This window comes from Diplotaxodon limnothrissa, linkage group LG6 (genome assembly GCF_057381915.1).
Source record: "Diplotaxodon limnothrissa isolate DT_005_m linkage group LG6, D_limnothrissa_male_GT1.1, whole genome shotgun sequence".
Classification (NCBI taxonomy): domain Eukaryota; kingdom Metazoa; phylum Chordata; class Actinopteri; order Cichliformes; family Cichlidae; genus Diplotaxodon; species Diplotaxodon limnothrissa.
In genome coordinates, this window is record NC_140601.1 from 16,393,105 (window position 1) to 16,412,473 (window position 19,369).

A 19,369-nucleotide genomic window follows, 5' to 3' on the forward strand; every position below is an offset into this window, starting at 1 on the left:
CCTACATTTTCTGTGACTGTTTTGTGGTATAAGCCAATTTATGTTTAGTCAATTAAATGTTTTGAATGAAAACCAAGTGCACTTAGACTTCCACTTGTTCAGAGTTAAAATGCCAGTCTTCTCTACTAACAGCTAAAAGCCATACTTGAGAGGCAATTACAGAATTGGAACATGGATTTTGCTTTAAACAACCTTTAAAGCAGGGAAGTGTCTATGGCTGGGCAAGGGTGGACACTGCGCACTAGATGAAGTCTTGCCAACTAAGAAGCAAAATAATCTTTTTTATATGACCACTGGCCTGCAACCTGCATGATTTGGAAACGAGCAGTCATTTTCCCAGCAACTGCCATCAACCTCCAGTGGCCACCCACAACTAGTTGGGGAATGCTCATGATCGGAGGTTTCCAGATGGTTGCGGACCAGTCTTAGATTGTATGACTGTGACTGATTCGTTTGATCCTATATTATAACGACGATTTTCACATGTTCATGTGAGTGCTGAAGTCTCCAAGGAGCTATGGAGTCCTCAGGCAGAGCCCCTTCTAGGAAATTCACCAAAACACTCCAAGAAGGCCAGAAAAGGTCTGAAAAGCTGTTTGGCGTTTATGCACAGGCAAGAGTCTAAACCTTACCCTCCATGACTCAAAGTCATACAGAAGTGGCTCTCTCGCTGCTTCCGGGTCAGGAAACGGGGGACTCTTCTTTCATAACCACATTTTTGTTCTTGCCCTCCAAGACAATCCAAATACTCACCAAAAAATAAGATCTCAGTAAAATCTCTGCCCTAAATATTAAAAAACAATCCTAACTAAAAGCTTGATGGTCTGTTGATATGGAAAACATGATAATTCATGTATCTTTAAAAAATGACCACCAGAATGTTCTTCAATCTGGCAACCAAAATGATTTTCTTAATATTAAACTCTTATCAAGCTTTACAGTGATTTCTTTTTTTATCCAAAAAACAAAAAAAAACAAAAAACCCACCCACATATCTTCTTATGTATTAATATGTGGGACATTTGTGTTGCAGCAACGTGCTGCAACTGGATGTTATTGTTACTTTTATGCTCGGGTCCTAAAGTATCAGTTAGTGTGTTACCATTTCATTTGACATCGTCCTTATTTACTTCATTTTAAGGACTCTAAGCTTAATCACTCAGCTCTCTCAGTACAACTTATGACTGTTTAATCCCATCAGCAGCAGGGATTGATGTCAGAGTATTACTGAATTTGACAAATGACAGAAGCAGTACAACTGGGATTCAGTTCTTGGTAAAATGTTGATTCATGATTTCTGAAAACCCTACTTTCCAACTTCCCTCAAGCTTACAGGACTTTTGCTAAACAGATTAATCTTCCACACTCAAAATCAACTTTTCCTCAAGCACAGCAACACAAGGAGTTTCACTGAGGCATTACAGCCATCTCACTATTGCATCAGTCAACAAGTTTTGTGCGAGTTAAGATGGTTGCAGAAGTTGCGTGTAGTTATTTCCTCTTTTTTTTTTTCTTTTACCGAGTTCTTACTAGCTGAGTTTTATTGCATTAATTCTTGACAGTATCCACAAATGATTTATTACTTCCTGTCATGGTCATTCCTGCTAATGAGGCATCATTAGCATACACGGTTACATAAGGACATCTGCCAGAGGTCAGCAGCACTAACCCAGTCAACCACGCCTCCTCCACCTACCCTGATTGGTGTCTTTTTAGGAATTTGTGAGAAGGGTCTTATGGGTTTGACTCAGAGACCATTTAACATTTTGTGTGTGTGTGTGTGTGTGTGTGTGTGTGTGTGTGTGTGTGTGTGTGTGTGTGTTTGTTTGTTTTAAAAAAAAAAGAGATAAATGCCACTTTTTCAGATCCTGACTGTATATAAAATTATATGGCATATAAAAAATATTTATGACCTAATAAAGGACAAAGAGCAAAGTTTATTTAGTGTGGTTTGAGTCTGGGAGAGATTTGATTATGTTATTTTATGATGTTTCTAAAGTAGTTTACTCTGACTGATTACTGAACTGTGATTATCTGTCAAAATGCTTCTGTACTAATTTGTATATTTGCAAATGTAGCACAGAATAAAAAAAATATTTCATGTGAAATAATGTAATTTTATATACTAACATTCAAAAATTTTGAATGTCATACCATTACAACAGTATGCTATTTGCTGTACTAATTGCACATTATATTCTGACGACACTCTACCTTGTTCTATAGAGTACTTAACTTTATTTGTTTTTCTATGATTAGTATTCTTGTACTTTTGATTAGTTGTATTTATTTACTACAGTAGCAGGTAGCAATGTTTCATTCATTTGGATTTACAAATGAATGAAATGTGAGCTGAACGGTCAGGTTCAGAATGTTACTTCGCAGCCACCGTACTTTTCTGAACGGGAAACGGCGTTTGTTTGTTGTGTTACCTGTTAACATTAGCTAAAGACATGGCGGAATACGCACACGTAAAATCTACCAAACTGGTTTTAAAAGGTCATAATAAAGGGTAAGGGCTATTTTTGCTTTGTGGCATTACCCGATGCCACCTCAACTACTTTTCGGGGCTTATTATGTGCTCTTTTCTCTGCTAGCTTTAATTAATACGCTAGGCTAGGCTAACAGTAATGCTACAAAGAAGAAACTTACCTCTTAGCCCGTAGTTAACCAACATATCTACAGTCTTTAAGGTTGGACAGGAACGTTTTTGAAAAAAGGGCTTTGCAAGTGAAATAATTACCAGTCAAAATAAACAGAAAGATTTAAAGATAAAGCGTGATGTTAAACCACCAACCTGAAGGCTTTACCTAAAGCATAAGTTAACTGGAGTAACATAAACTAATCTGTTAGCAATGTTAAAGAAAGTGTAAGTGAGAGAGAAAGAACTACAAAGAAAAAAAAACCCCACATTATGCAGCATGTGGTTTGCAAAAAAATCATATTTATTATAAGGAACATAAATAACTTCATAAAATGAAAGCTCCAAGCTATAGTTTGGGTTAAAATTCACTGGAGCTGAATACTTTTATGGAGAAACAGAAGTCCTGAAACCCTTTATCCATATTAAGTAATAAATGATAATATTCATTTGGTGTTGCTTAGTATTTAGTATATATTATTTGGTATTATTCCAAGAGAGTGGAAGTTGCATTTCAAGGAAAATGCTTGGATATTGCAAGGTCTATTTTATAATTAAATTTAGCTACTGTACAATTTAAGACATTTTTGATTTTTTTTGTGTGAAAAAAGTAATAAAATACTAAATTAAAGCAGTCTGCCTATTTACTTGACACAAACATTTTCTTTACATAGGAATATATATATATATATATATATATATATATATATATATATATATATATATATATATATATAACTTTGTAGCTAGCAAGCAGGGTAAAATATACCCACATTAATTTGTCTATTAACTAGTGCTCATTAAGAAGCTGATCTTTTCCATCTTGATATTAATGTCACAGGAAAAAGAAGAAAAACAAAGATAAGAAAAGAAAAGCCACAGATGAAGAGGAAAGGCTTGATATTGTTGGTATGTATATCTTCTGTATTTTACATTAGTATTTTGTCCATTAAGCAGTAAGTGTTCTTTGAGCATACAAACAGCTAAGATCTTTCAGATATAAAAACGAATAAATTAGAGGGGTCTGTTCAAACTCATTCAAACATCAACATTCTTGATACATTCATGACTGAAGGAATATATTCTTCCCTACTGTTAATGTCTCTTAAATTCACAGTAGTGCCGTGCATTATTTAAGCTCTGACATGGACCTTTTTTTCTCACTAGGTGGCTGGTGGTCTGTAAGCAGCTTTGGAGAAATTACAGGAACAGTTGCCATAGAGATGCAGAACAAGTCATACATCCATGCCCTGGATACTGGTCTCTTCACACTTGGTTCACCACACAGAGGTAAGAGGAGAGACTGGGGTTACATCAAAATTTAACTCTGTTTTTTTCAAAGGTTCAGCTATTTCTGCAGCTCATGGCTTATTCTAGAGACAGTCGAAGTTATTAGCTGATAAATAGTGTAAAACTATTTGAAGTCTGTGTCCTGTGCTGTATCTATACAGCATAGAGCTAAATTTCATTCAAGATTTTTTTTTTTATTATTTGTTTGTTTTAAGCGACATCAGACATTATCATGAAATCTGAACTCAGATTGTGCAAAGAAACTTGGAAGTCCTTAGTGGATAGCGCTAGGCTAGCAGTAGGCTGCCTGTACTAAGCAATTATGGATGAGGGTTTGGAATTTAATGTGGTTTAAAATAAGCAGCAAGCTGGAATTATTTCTTCTCAGTCAGTAAGCAACAACATCTACCTACTGTTATCCAGCTTTGTGTTTTCATATGACCATAGCATGCTATTGAAATGTTATTGTCATTGTTTAAAAGCATATTCTTAGGCTTTTGTAATCCTGTACAGCAGCTTATTATTACAGTTAGCCATGTTGCTAATGATTGGCAGTCCAAACGCATGCCAACTAATACAACCGAAAGGTTAGCAAGTAGATCAAGTATGATCCACTAAGGTAATGCTAATATAAACAAAAGAATATGTACATGGATACTCCTTTCCATTCTCCTCTTTTTATAAAAAGGAGTGTGTGAATCTAGGATTTAATTTTTAATGACATGATTCTTCTAGTTTGTGCTCATAGTTATTTATTTTGTGTTCATCACTCTGCCTGCTGTGTTCAGTGTTGTTTTTATATTAGGAGTAAAACAGGAAAGTTATGTGATGTGGCACAACAGTTCCTGTTGAGTCACTAAAGGAAAAAAAGTGATCTATTGTAGATTTAACTGTAAGATCAGCTCCTAGGAACTGTGATTTAGGTTTCACTGGTGTCTATTTTTTTATTTTGTTTTGGGTCTTGTTTTGTTTTTTATGGGACTGTACGAAGTCCGAACCAGAAGTTTCACCCTATTCAAGTTTTGTCCATTCCCTTTGCCTTCCTTACTTTGGGGAAAGGGACAAACAAAGCGGAATGTGGTGAGTTGAGTTTGAGGTGATTACATGTGATGGCAGGCCCCTCAGCTCAGGTCATTTGCACCTCAGATGTGGTCATTAAAGTAGAACTTTGCACTGGGAGCCTGAACCTGTCGCTGAATTTATGGTATATGACCTCCTGACTTTGCATGTTCGTGGTGGAGTTGAGCTCTCATCACCCCTAACTAGGGCTGTGCGATATGACGAAATATAACTGATGACGTAATTAAAACATAATATGAAACACGTTTCATATTATATCTATCATTTGTTTCGTGGTGTGGCAAAATACACTGTATACAGCGATATTTTTTTCATCGTTTGGATGGTCACTACATGGATGCAGGCACAGAGAATACCAGCATGGCTACTGGGGATGAAGCAGAACCAGGTAGCTCCAAACAGAAGGACCAGTCAAAACAAATCGAGGACCTTATTTCTAAACAAGGGGCTACCTCTGTTCATGGACATGGTTTGGTTATGAAGTGTCTCACATGGACCAGAAAACAGAACTATGCAAATTATGCCACAAATCCATCCCCACCATAGACAGAATGCAGTCATTAACAAAGCATGCCATAAAACTATTGCTGCAAAAGGTAGCAGTACCATGAATTTATTCCACCAGCTGAAAAGTCTTCCACTGCAAAATGAGACTGTTTAATCTTGGCATGTCCACGTCTCCCCACACATCAAAGAAAATGTTAAATAAATCAGCTGTGATACCTGTGACTATTCCTCGTCAGTTGTTTTTATAGTCACTGTTTACGCTTTTGTTTCTGTAATTTGAGGTTTATTGTAAAATTTTATATGTTAGAAGCATGAAGGAGCACATTCTTAATTTCATTTGTTTTCAGAATCAGAATCGTGTTTATTGGCCAAGTATATGTGCAGACACATACAAGGAATTTGGTTCCGGTAGATGGTGGCTCTCAAGCACAGCAATGTAAAACACACACACACACACACACACACACACACACGTCTATATATACACATTACACATACATACACAACGCTGTGTAAACCAACTATAAATAACTAATCTAAACTTATATACATAAAATACAGAAATGGAATGAATACTACAGAATGTACATAAGGTGCAGTTGCAGTCTGGCAGTGGGAGCAGTGTGACAGGTCAACTGTTTAGGAGGGAGATGGCAAGGGGAAAGAAACTGTTCCTGTGTCGGGTGGTCCTGGTCTGCAGGCTTCTGTACCGTCTGCCAGAGGGCAGCAGATCAAAAAGTCTGTGACCAGGGTGTGAGGGGTCTGCGATGATTTTCCCTGCCCGTTTCCTGGTTCTTGAGAGGTACAGATCCTGGATGGAGGACAAGGGGGCGCCGATGATCCTTTCTGCTGCCCGTACAGTCCGCTGCAGTCTGTTCCTGTCCTGTTTAGTGGCTGCACCATACCAGACTGTGATGGAGGAGCACAGGACAGACTCAATGACCTCAGTGTAGAACTGGATCAGCAGCTCCTGTGGAAGACTGTACTTCCCCAGTTGTCTCAGGAAGTACATCCTCTGCTGGGTCTTTTTGAGGATGGAGTTGATGTTGGTCTCCCACTTCAGGTCCTGGGAGATGGTGGTACCCAGGAACTTGAAGGTCTTCACAGTCGACACAGGGCTGTCTGATATGGTGAGGGGGAGCAGAGTTGAGGGATGTCTCCTGAAGTCCACTGTCATCTCTACAGTTTTAAGAGTGTTCAGCTCCAGATTGTGCTGACTGCACCAGAGTACCAGCTGCTCAACTTCCTGCCAGTATGCAGACTCATCACCATCCTGAATGAGGCCAATGACAGTGGTGTCATCTGCAAACTTTAGGAGTTTAACAGCCGAGTTCTTGGAGGTGCAGTCGTTAGTGTAGAGGGAGAACAGCAGTGGTGAGAGGACACATCCTTGATGGGCACCAATACTGAGGGACTGAGTTTCAGAGGTGATCTCCCCCAGCCTCACTTGTTGCTTTCTATCTGTCAGGAAGCTGGTGATCCACTGACAGGTAGCTGGTGACACGCTGAGCTGGGAGAGTTTGGAGGGGAGAAGTTCAGGCACAGTGGTGTTAAAAGCCGAACTAAAGTCCACAAACAGGACCCTGGCATAAGTTCCCGGGCGGTTGAGGTGTTCCAGGATGTAATGCAGCCCCATGTTTACTGCATCATCCACCGACCCGTTTGCCCGGTAGGCAAACTGCAGAGGGTCCAGCTGGTGGCCTGTAATGTTTTTCAGATGGGCTAACACCAGTCGTTCGAAGGATTTCATGACCACAGACGTCAAGGCGACAGGTCTGTAGTCATTCAGTCTCAGTTTATTTTGTCTTCTAAATTCTATGGCACTATATGGTTGAAAATAACATTTGTATACCGTGTATTGTGATATGGATGATCTGATATCCTCATGTTGGTGTTGTTCCAGGTTCAACATTGCAAGTGACCAATCACATTGTTGTGACGTTATTCTTTTGCGCGCCAAGCCATTCCTGCATTTATGAAATTCCAATGTTGCAAGGACAATATCAATTCTGCTTACTGTTTATTAAAGGGTTAGGGTTAGGGTTAGGGTCATGGTCCGTTGATCGGCGGACAGAGGCGGTTTCACGCAGCTTTAGAACAGTTTTTTGTTTTACGCCGCTTTTTCCCGAAGTTGCAAAAGTATGACGTCACAATATTCTGATTGGTCACTTGCAACGTTGATCCTGGAACAACATTTAGTATGATGATCTGGGAACAACACCAACACGAGGATATCAGATCAACCATTGTGATATAGCCAAAAAATGTCGTGATATTAGATTTTCCTCATATCGTCCAGCCCTACTCCTAACACAAAAATTTGCATCGCCCTCTCTCTGAGGTCTTATATGATCGGATGATAATTGTACATCTACTAACACAGTGGTTCCCAACCTTTTTTTTGCTAGGCCCCCTTTGTTTTACAAGAAAAATGTCTCAATTCTCAAACATTTAGTAAACAATTAAGCAAATACAAGTAAACTGCAATAAACTACAGGTAGTAATAAAATAAACTACTAACTCTTTTACGCTACGTGCACACCTACACGGGTATTTTTGAAAACGCAGCTGTTTCTGTGCGTTCTGACCTTTCGTCCACACGGAAACGGCGTTTTGAATCACCGAAAACTGAGATTTTTTTAAAACTCCTGTTTTGCGTTTACGTGTGGACGAGGAATACGGAGTTCCTCTCGCAACGTCAAAGGTATGTTCCTTTTTTCACATCACGCTGTGCTCCACATTATTGTTTACATGACATGAATTGCAGAATGGCAGATAGAGACAAAATACTCGCAGTTACTGTCCCTCTATTTACAAAGGCAGAGGCATCACGGTGTAATTATTTTACGTGTAGTTGTTTTTTTCCTGTGTAATAATATTCAACATTGCTATCAATAAATTTTTTCAAAAAATGCCTCTCTGTGCAAAATGGGTTTAAAAAAATAAACAACTGTGGGATACTGTTTGTCCGTGATTTGAACCGAGGGAACAAATCGTGGCAGGATCAGCCTGATATTATTTGTATCCCACTGTAACTTTACTGTATAAAGAGCTAACATCGCCAAAATGTCAGGAGTAGTTAGTCATTACAACAAGTGCTTGTGAACTAAAAATCAAGAATGATACTGTTTGTCTGTGATTTGAACAGCCCAGCGCTGCTTTCGATGCAGGGAAAACCACTTCTGTCGCGGAGATCTACCTCGGCACTTGTGCAGGTGAAGCCAAAGGGAAGATATGCTTCACCATATTTTCTAGTCTTTGGTTTGGAAGGAAGTTGGTTTGGAAACATATTTGGCGATGCTTCATCTCCTGCTTTGCGTTTGTGTGGAAGGAAGCCCCGTCAAAAAAACTGTCCATTATGCTAGCAGTGTCCAAGCGTTCTTTTTTTTTTTTTTTTTTCTTCATACTGCGCCCCCCCTGCAATGGCTCTGCGGCCCCCCTAGGGGGCGGGCCCCACACTTTGGGAACTTCTGTACTAACAGATTAAACAGTGATCATATTGTTCTGTGTCAGAAAGAAAGCGCATACAGGGAGTGCAGAATTATTAGGTAAATGAGTATTTTGTCCACTTCATCCTCTTCATGCATGTTGTCTTACTCCAAGCTGTATAGGCTCGAAAGCCTACTACCAATTAAGCATATTAGGTGATGTGCATCGCTGTAATGAGAAGGGGTGTGGTCTAATGACATCAACACCCTATATCAGGTGTGCATAATTATTAGGCAACGTCCTTTCCTTTGGCAAAATGGGTCAAAAGAAGGACTTGACAGGCTCAGAAAAGTCAAAAATAGTGAGATATCTTGCAGAGGGATGCAGCAGTCTCAAAATTGCAAAGCTTCTGAAGCGTGATCATCGAACAATCAAGCGTTTCATTCAAAATAGTCAACAGGGTCGCAAGAAGCGTGTGGAAAAACCAAGGTGCAAAATAACTGCCCATGAACTGAGAAAAGTCAAGCGTGCAGCTGCCAAGATGCCACTTGCCACCAGTTTGGCCATATTTCAGAGCTGCAACATCACTGGAGTGCCCAAAAGCACAAGGTGTGCAATACTCAGAGACATGGCCAAGGTAAGAAAGGCTGAAAGACGACCACCACTGAACAAGACACACAAGCTGAAACGTCAAGACTGGGCCAAGAAATATCTCAAGACTGGTTTTTCTAAGGTTTTCTGGACTGATGAAATGAGAGTGAGTCTTGATGGGCCAGATGGATGGGCCCGTGGCTGGATTGGTAAAGGGCAGAGAGCTCCAGTCCGACTCAGACGCCAGCAAGGTGGAGGTGGAGTACTGGTTTGGGCTGGTATCATCAAAGATGAGCTTGTGGGGCCTTTTCGGGTTGAGGATGGAGTCAAGCTCAACTCCCAGTCCTACTGCCAGTTTCTGGAAGACACCTTCAAGCAGTGGTACAGGAAGAAGTCTGCATCCTTCAAGAAAAACATGATTTTCATGCAGGACAATGCTCCATCACACGCGTCCAAGTACTCCACAGCGTGGCTGGCAAGAAAGGGTATAAAAGAAGAAAAACTAATGACATGGCCTCCTTGTTCACCTGATCTGAACCCCATTGAGAACCTGTGGTCCATCATCAAATGTGAGATTTACAAGGAGGGAAAACAGTACACCTCTCTGAACAGTGTCTGGGAGGCTGTGGTTGCTGCTGCACGCAATGTTGATGGTGAACAGATCAAAACACTGACAGAATCCATGGATGGCAGGCTTTTGAGTGTCCTTGCAAAGAAAGGTGGCTATATTGGTCGCTGATTTGTTTTTGTTTTGTTTTTGAATGTCAGAAATGTATATTTGTGAATGTGGAGATGTTATATTGGTTTCACTGGTGAAAATAAATAATTGAAATGGGTATTTATTTGTTTTTTGTTAAGTTGCCTAATAATTATGCACAGTAATAGTCACCTGCACACACAGATATCCCCCTAAAATAGCTAAAACTAAAAACAAACTACAAACTACTTCCAAAAACATTCAGCTTTGATATTGAGTTTTTTGGGTTCATTGAGAACATGGATGTTGTTCAATAATACAATTATTCCTCAAAAATACAACTTGCCTAATAATTCTGCACTCCCTGTAGTTATTTTTAGGCTTGTTGTTTCATAATATATCAGTAGTGCTGCAGTAATCCAAAAGAGCTCCGTATCAGCTCAGGATGCTTTTCTTTGACAGTCATAATAGTAATCACAATAATTAACTCGAGGATTTTTTTTTTCTCAATTGTCTGTAATTTTATAAACAGAACATTTTCTTGTTTGCAACACTTTCAGACTATTTTATGTGTATACTTATCTACATGATGTTGATTATGGGCAAGGATAATTGAAGAGCAGGATTATACGGAGGGGGGGGTCACTGTGTACAGTAGGATATAAGTGGTTCTGCTTTTCATTTTGTCGTTTTAAATGAAGATGTAAAGTCTGCAGCTTTTTACTTATTCCATGCTCGTGCAAACTTGAGAAGCAAAAACCTAATCTGGGGTGAGGTTTACCGTAGGCTCCTGGATTCGCCTTCAGTCCACAAAGCAGTAATTACTTACGCAGTAAATCCAGACACCAGACTGAAAAGGCTGAACAGGGGTTGACTTGAGGAGGAGGGTAGAGCCAACTCTGAGTTTTCACCCATTTCTGCCTTCAGGCACTTCTGAGGAAGCGCTTTTCATTGACACAGTCCTCCCAGAACAGAGACCCTACTAACAATTAATTCAGACCACATTTATTGAGAACCTGTGAAAATGGCTGGAAGATTGAAACATCCCAATTCCCTTAGTGGGTCCTCATCCTCTGCATGCGCAAACACCAATTTCCAGTAGATAAAAGAGGGCACAAGCTAGAGCACCGAGAGGGAGATGAAAGATTTCATCGTCTTTACTGAGATTTCTACACTGATGCCACACTGTGGATGTTACAGCCTTTTAGAAATGTTCAGTCACCTACAGGTCAGCGGAAACATGCGGATGTTCTTTTAGCCACCCCACTGGGTCACAGTCAGACATATTCCAAACATAATCAGTGTCTGTTATTCATTAATGCATTCTTTAACATCTCAGAGTCTGCTCGGCGTTGACCTGAATGATGGACTGTGAATTCCTCAAAGCTCTGACTGATTGTAAATGTCAGAAAGTAGCCTCATCTCAGGCACCCAGATCAGCACAGCACTACATAACCAGAGGGTCTGCATCATTTATGAAAAACATACATAAGTAAAATACGAAGCGGGTTCAAAGATTCAAAGGTTCAAACTCTAAATATTGAATTAGGACAAACTATGTATAGGGTTCAAAAAATGGAATAAAGCCAAGATTATAATGAGAGCAATAATATAACACTTAAACAATCTGAAGAGGGCCACTGACACCTGTAAAATCTTTAAAAGGCAAATGTTGCTTTGTGTTTCAGATGATGAAGGACCAGATCCTCCCGAACAGTTTACTGCCATCAAGCTCTCAGACACACGGTGAGTATACAAAGATAAACTGCACATTGTTTTTTCATCTTCTCACCAGCAGATTTATTACCCCATTTCTGCATTTTATATTAAGGATCTGTTTCTATTGTCAAGATGTACACAAGTAATTTACCAGCCCATGGGCGATCAATCCTTGAAGATACGCTGCCTGTTACAGAGCTATTTCTTATGCATTAGTTTCAGTGATAGATCTCAGATTCATACACTAATGTTATTGAACTATTCTTTTCACAGAGAAACACATATTCTGTGGCGAACGTGTTTTGAATATTAGATTAGCCTTTTTTACAAATCTGTTTAGGGTTTTTTTCTTTTTTGCTGTCGCAGGATAGCCTTGAAGTCTGGATATGGAAAGTACCTCGGCATCAGCTCTGAGGGTGTGGTGATGGGGCGCTCTGATGCCATTGGCTCCAGGGAACAATGGGAACCAGTCTTCCAGGATGTGAGTAAATCTTCTAATCGATGTATGCCACCAGTTCAATAATGACATGCAGAGCTGCTGTTTGAGTTTCTTTCTAGTCCAGTGAGTTTTTTTGCAGAAAACAAACGCATCTTTTCAAGATTCCAGATTGGTAGCTTGAGTAGTTTCTGGTGGTGACAGAAAATGTGGCTTAATCCCACAGGTCACAAAACTATTGATTTTATTATTAATGTCAATTTCAGTTATTCTGGCAGACTCATGCTGCGCATATTTGAGTCTGCCAGCAGCAGGGCTGTGAAAGAAGTTTGTTACCTCATGAAGAGGTGTGCAGCGTGCTGAATGCAGCTTGCTGTGGCTTCTGCTCATTGTTTTTTTTATCTTGTACTTATATAAAACATGCTGAATACTACAGCCATACAGTGATAAATCCTGAAACCTACTGAATTTTCTGTGATTATGTCAAAATATAACTCAACCCACCAATTAAATGCTGCAGCTGCCAGGAACGTTCACATTGCATTAGCAGTAAGTTGATACGGCCTTTGTTTGTTTTTGTTTAGTTTTCTTTTTGTTTTTGCTGTTGGCACAGTTACCCAGTTTGTATTATTGCAAGTCGCGACTGAACATCTGACATTTATTTTGAAAATTAGAGTTGCTTGATCTCACACTACAGCATCAGCATAATAGGCCAAAACAAGCAGGTGCAGCACCCACACTACCCCTCCTCTTCCTTTGTGTATCATTTACATCCACCTGGAAGCTTGTGATGATCCAACCGAAAACCAACCCGTCGCTATATAATACAATAAATGTCCCTAGCAAGTTGTCGTCAAGCAATTTCACTTGTACAATTGTTTGCCTTTTGTGGCTGAATGCTCTCCGACTTCCTATTTTTTCATTGCCATGTTAGAAGAGACTCTTTTTAATAAAAGGGACAGTGTTTTCAAAGGAACGAGGTTCACATAGATATGGATGGCCAGGCTGCCGAAACATAGAATAGAAAACCTTAGATACTTTATTCTCTGCTAATGAAGCTATCACTCCACTAAATCTAGTAAATGGTTGCACTGGGTTTATCGAACCCTTCTCGATAGAGTACACCAGCCAGATTTAACTGCTAAAGGCACTGGATTAAAATAAGAAAAATAATGATTATGTCATAGTTTCTAATTGCCTTCATTATCAAAGTGGCTGCCAACAAACACTGGAGGGACCCTGGCGTCTTACTTTTAATTGGTGTGCAGCCTTTTAGTCCCTTTACTGTCTGACTTTATACTCTGAAGAGATGATTTGGCAGTCGCACAAATTTAATCAGTGCATTTACTAGCCCGCTAGCAGCAGCACCACTGTGCAGTGAAGTGCAGAGAACATGTGCATGTGAAGATAGAAATCTAAACAAAGATAACAGGCTAAATAAAGATAAAAATTAAAGCATCAGATAATGCTGTGAACACTAAGTTGCTCTACTGATCGCACCGACACAAGTAAGATAATTGACTAAACAATTAGTGGTCTGATAAGACATTTGAATATATTTACTTGGGTTTTCTCTTTTTTTCATATGTTTTGGATACCTTCAAACTTGCAGAAGAATGATAAATGTTTTAATAAGAACTTTATATTCTTGAAATTTGTAAATATTTGTATTTGAAACACAACATGCATATTTTGTGGTTGTGTCACATCGTGTAAAAGGATCGCTTATGTTTTAGTTTCTTTGTTTTGTTTTGGTTTAACCAGCCCCAAAGAGCCCTGATTCATACAACACGCCTCTCGACTGACATTAAGCCCATGGGAGATGGCATTTACCTGAAGTTATGAGCAACTAGCTCATTATGCAGAAAGCATCTACCTTATCACTGCAGCGTGCTGCTTGCCTTCATGCTTTGTTGAAACTATAAACAAGCTGCCCAGCACAACCTTGAAACTCTTTTACATCAAATATTGGGCAACCTTTCATGCCTGTCACAACAACCAATCCCACTGCAATTCTATCTAATCTACCCGACCCCACCCCTCTCCCCATCTCCTGTGTTTTCTTTTTGTTCTGCTTCAGGGTAAAATCGCTTTCCTGGCAGCAAATAGCTGTTTCATTTCCTACAGTGACAACGGGGACATTGTGGCCAAGAGCAAGACAGCAGGGGATGGCGAGATGGTGAAGGTGATGTGTAAATAGTGTTCTTCCACAAGGTTGCATGTTAATCCTTTGATTTTAAGCATGCAATCTCTGTAGGGGTCTGACTGTTAAGTGGGAAGGGGGAAATGTTGTGACCTCACTTCATGGAGTTCAAGGTATTGATATGTAACGCACCACTTCCCTCCTGCTCCTCTCTTTCTCTCTCTCCCTCTTTCTTTCTTCTTTCTCTTTGTTTTTTGTTTTTTTCCCACTGGACAAAGAACAGATCCGAACTTGTGCAGAACGAGAGGTCAAGCGTAAAGATGACATTGCAGATGAGGACAGGGGCAACGTGAAGTCCTGCGAGATCAATTATGTGTACGTAACCTCTGCTGTTTATAAGCGGTGCTTATGAAATGTGTAAGCAGCCCAAACAAAGACTAATGAAGGAAAAATGTTAAGTTCTCTTATATTTTCTTTGGAATCTTCTCCGTTAGAAAGGTTATCGTAAGTTAGAATAAGTAAATGTTATAATTACCTGTTATTCTTTGCTAAGTTCAGTAGATGCTTTTGTTCTCCTTTAATGTGAAGTTTAACTAGACGTTTCTGTTCTCTTTCAAAATAGGCCTGTGAAAAAGAGGACGTTGTAATTTATTGACGTCCATAACCAGAAAAAGCGGCTGCATGTACCACGGCCCACTACTTAAAAAAAAAAAAAAAGGCTTGTAGCAAGCAGTGAAACACAGATAAGCTGATGTGCTTATGTGAGGCGTTGCAAGATGGTTAAAATGATAGGAAAAGAGGGATATCTGACAGGGAAATACTGTGTCTATAGCAAAGCTATAGGTATCAGTCAGTATGAGGTCTCATCGATAAGCTGCTCAAAAAACAACGTTTAACCTCCAGTGTTTACAACGTCATAAAAACATTACATTTAAAGGCATTCATTAAGAGGTACCAGGTACTTTTTTAGTACCTACTTTACTGGGTTTCCAAGTGAGTGGAGTCGCATGCCACTGATTGGCCAGCCAGTGGCATCACTGTTGTGAAAGCAACTTTTTGAAACCCAACAACAAGGGAAACAGCAGCATGAAAACCAACACCGTGTCTTTGAGTCTGACTAAAAGCTGTAGACGGAGCAGCAGATGTACCATCGCCTCAACGTTCTTCATTGTTTTGTTGTGTTTGTGTCGCATACAAATGACATCAAAAGACTTTTGGCCATGTTGCTACGGCGACCTGACACACATTGAGGTGGCTCTCAGTTGTAATGGAAAACAACCAAAACCAGATTGAGCCGAGTAGGTACTAGTGGAAAAGAGGGATAACACTTCTTTTATATGACATATCATTTGTAATATTTCAGCGTAAGTAAATCATCTGAACCCCGACCACACTGCTGGTCACAACTTCTCGATGTTCCAAACAGTGAGCTGCATCTACACATGATGCTTCGGTTTCAGAGGTTAGAAGACTGAAAAATGCCCAATTTAAAATCGTTATGTTAGAAAAGGCCAAAGCTTAATGCCCGTTGGGTTAATCTCTGCATCCACACAGGAAACGATTCGTGTCGAGGTCACGATCAGAGATCATAGAAAACCACTGCCTTCGGCTTGGTGATGATGTCACTACTGTGGAAACACACTAGCAACCAGACGTTAGGAGCTCTCAAGATAAACTTTAGCACAGGATACTGGTGATTGCCATATGGCAGAGTAGTAAATACATTCAGAGGGTTGCCTAGACAACCCGATCCTGGACCAACCATCAGCTTCAAAATGATCATCACCTTTTTCCGTCCCATTTTCTGTAAATCATAAACTCTGCTTTGATACACTTTCTTTGTAAAAAATTCATACTGCTAATAGAATTTGTCTTACAAGCACTTGATGCTTCCTATCAGTAATTAAATTTAATATTTTGCAATAATTTGACATTTTACAGTTTCAACCGAGCACCATCTGCCTCCCCAAAACCAGGGAGGAAAATAAAAGAAAACAAACAGTAATTTCTTTATCCTCACAATTATCTTAAAGTGTCAGTCTCTACTGACAAGATTTGAACAGCAAAAACACTTGCCTGGGTGTGAAGAAGATCACGCCTAAAGGATCTGCCTCATCAATCCAATGCCTTTAAAGGCACAATTGATGGTCTGCTGTAAAAGCGTGATGAGAAGGCAGGCAGCGGCGCATTTTCGCTTCCAATGCTTCAAGTGTTTTATATACAGCCTGTCTGTGGCCTATTAAGTTCCGGGCAATATGTCTGAAGCTGTGTTTTTGTTAGTTTTTTTTACTTGGCATGCTTTGGCTTTCGTTGGCCACTATTATTTGTTTTAGATGAATGCGGGGGAAATGGACTCATCTTGCTGACATGTTGATAATGGCTGCCCTTGAGCCTGTGTCTTGATGTAGTGTTTAGCATCTGAAATGCTTTTCAGGATGGAGTGTGCCTTGGGAACGGCAAAATGCAGGCAGAATGGGAGAGAATGTAAATATCGGAGAGTTTTCCGACACACTGCCGCGCTTGTTTATGAAGGTTTTGTCTGAGATATTTAAGTATGTTGTTAAGGTGGCTTATATTAAAATGAGGGATTATTTTAAGCTTTTTTCCAGGGACTTTATGATATTCAGGTGAAGCTTATTCAGATGCACAGCAACATGTATTAATTAAAGGGGAAATCCAACTACCCACTTCAACGCTTCCGGCAGCTGAGTATTTAAATAAGAGCACTGTATGTGTGGTCGCTGGTGGCAGCTGGTAGGCTTAACCACTCAGCCTTTTGCTGTTTAGGTGCCACTGTCAACATTTAGATAATACTTGAGAGCATTATTTGGAATTATTTTTTAAGGTTTTAGCTGCTTATGAAGCCTTGATGTCATTGAACATTTCTCTGTGTGTGTGTGTGTGTGTGTGTGTGTGTGTGTGTGTGTGTGTGTGTGTGTGTGTGTGTGTGTGTGTGTGTGTGTGTGTGTGTGTCTTACAGGAAGAAGTTTCAGAGTTTTCAAGATCGAAGGCTCAGGGTTAATGAGGGTGACGCCACTGTCCTAAAGAAAGCCAGGACGGATGGAAAATTTCACGAAGCTTTGCTCGACAGGTGTGAAAATAAGTGTATTATATCCTTACTGTCAGCCACTTACGCTTCTTTTAATGAGCGCTCTCTGTTAAGGGATCTTCTTTCCCAAATGAGTGTTTCTACCTGAAGTTATTAAATTCAAAGTGCCAGAGGAGTGTTTTGTGTAAAAAGAAAGCACTCAGGTACTGCAGAGGCCTGTGTGTTCACACACTGTGTAATACAAAGCAATGAAAAGGTGGCATTCAAGATCAGCATGTGTGCATTCAAAATCCACTTTATTCCTGCACTTCACTTCTGTTTGTGATTCCCTTTCAAAGATAAAGCTGATAGCAGTTTTACATCTCTAAATGAAGATTTGCTTTGGAAAAAATCTCAGTTGAAAAATTCAAGTGGGATTCAAGGGTTTAGAAAAAAACTGAAGGGTATATATATTTTTGTTTCTTTTCTGATTTAGTTTTTTTACACAGTGAAATTTTCGGAGGTTTTATCCTGTTGTGTTGGCATAATCTTTATCTACTCTTATAGTATATAAAGTCTTACACAAATCAGTTCTCTGTAGTTACCATTTAGAGCAGTTTTTAAATTCAAGTTATTCTAATCATGGAATTAATACACGTATTATTTGCACTGATTAACCCTGAATATAAGATGTCCTTTTTTTTTTTTTTATTGCAGGCGAAGCAAAATGAAAGCAGACAGGTACTGCAAGTGAAGAATGTGGATTGCTGTCATGCCTTTGTAAATGAATGCATTTTATAGATTTGATCATATGACATCGGATTATGACTGTGAGTGTTTTATGTATTTTGAATAAACTTTTAAACTTTATTTTGTTTTGTGTCCTTTTTTACAGCCATGTTCATCTTTGTGAGATTCTTTGCTTTGCTTTGCTCTGGAGAAAAATTGTGTCTAATGTTTGTGGAATGCTTTTGCAACCTTTGATAGGAATCAAATGGCCTGTATAGTGGTATTTGATATGTGAACTATGAAGATTATTTAGTGGGAAATTAACTACAGGCTGATGTTTAACTAAGCTTTAATGAAAGGCAGCAATACCTAATTCGTTAATCTATAACTTAGTTTGACAGTACTCTGTGTGCTTCAGTATTTGCAATGATTTTATGCAATAAGGGTACATGAATGCAACTCAAAAGAGGTAGTGAATTCACTTACACAACTCAGCATGTGTTTTACCCTCCACTGCAGGCATTTATCCTTTTGGCCTATTGATGCATTACTAAATGGGCACACTGGGCACAGGATTATGGGGGCATAGATATTACACGTTTTCACCTGCAAAATATCTGTGTGAATGAAACCTAGTCTAGAATGAGTTATAAAATGAATACAATCAGTTACAAAATACTTCTTTTGTATCAGGGCAGTGCTGGTGATCTCACTGTTTTAGGATGTGTATTCATTTCAGTTCACCCCCGATAGTTAGACATGGGGGGTGAACAGATTTTTTCTTAAATGTATCCTCACTTGTTGAGTTAGCCACAACCTAATTGTTGTCCATAGTCCCTACCTGTAGTCAGAATTATAAAGAACCTTTAGAAAAAAAACTGTCAGCATTACAAAAATGAAAAGAAAGCGAAATAACAGACACAAAAAAACAAACCATAGAAGGATAAAATCAATGGAGACAAAAGTGATTATCAATCAAACATCTTTTAAACTGTGTTTAAAAGCTGTAGATGGTCTGCTGTCTAATACTAGTTTGTATAGAGCTCCACTGTTGCACAACCTTTACAGAAAATGCACAC

General features: G+C 39.3%; 1 protein-coding gene across 1 annotated transcript; it reads left to right on the forward strand.

The window, feature by feature from the left end:
- Positions 1 to 2,412: 2,412 nt before the first annotated feature.
- On the forward strand, positions 2,413 to 18,376 carry frg1 (FSHD region gene 1). Its single transcript, XM_085355766.1, has 9 exons — positions 2,413 to 2,512; positions 3,483 to 3,550; positions 3,809 to 3,931; positions 11,924 to 11,981; positions 12,321 to 12,435; positions 14,471 to 14,575; positions 14,817 to 14,908; positions 17,514 to 17,624; positions 18,279 to 18,376. The coding sequence occupies exons 1-9, from the start codon at positions 2,454 to 2,456 to the stop codon at positions 18,313 to 18,315; spliced, it is 768 nt and encodes a 255-aa protein (XP_085211892.1). The 5' UTR covers positions 2,413 to 2,453; the 3' UTR covers positions 18,316 to 18,376.
- The last annotated feature ends 993 nt before the right edge of the window (positions 18,377 to 19,369 follow it).

What these genes read in the sequence shown, in the direction of transcription:
- frg1 (XM_085355766.1), top strand. Translation starts at nt 2,454, where the DNA reads ATGGCGGAATACGCACACGTAAAATCTACCAAACTGGTTTTAAAAGGT. An exon ending in TTAAAAGGTCATAATAAAGG is followed by an intron (nt 2,513 to 3,482) that starts GTAAGGGCTATT and finishes TTAATGTCACAG; the next exon opens with GAAAAAGAAGAAAAACAAAG. An exon ending in ATCAAGCTCTCAGACACACG is followed by an intron (nt 11,982 to 12,320) that starts GTGAGTATACAA and finishes TTGCTGTCGCAG; the next exon opens with GATAGCCTTGAAGTCTGGAT.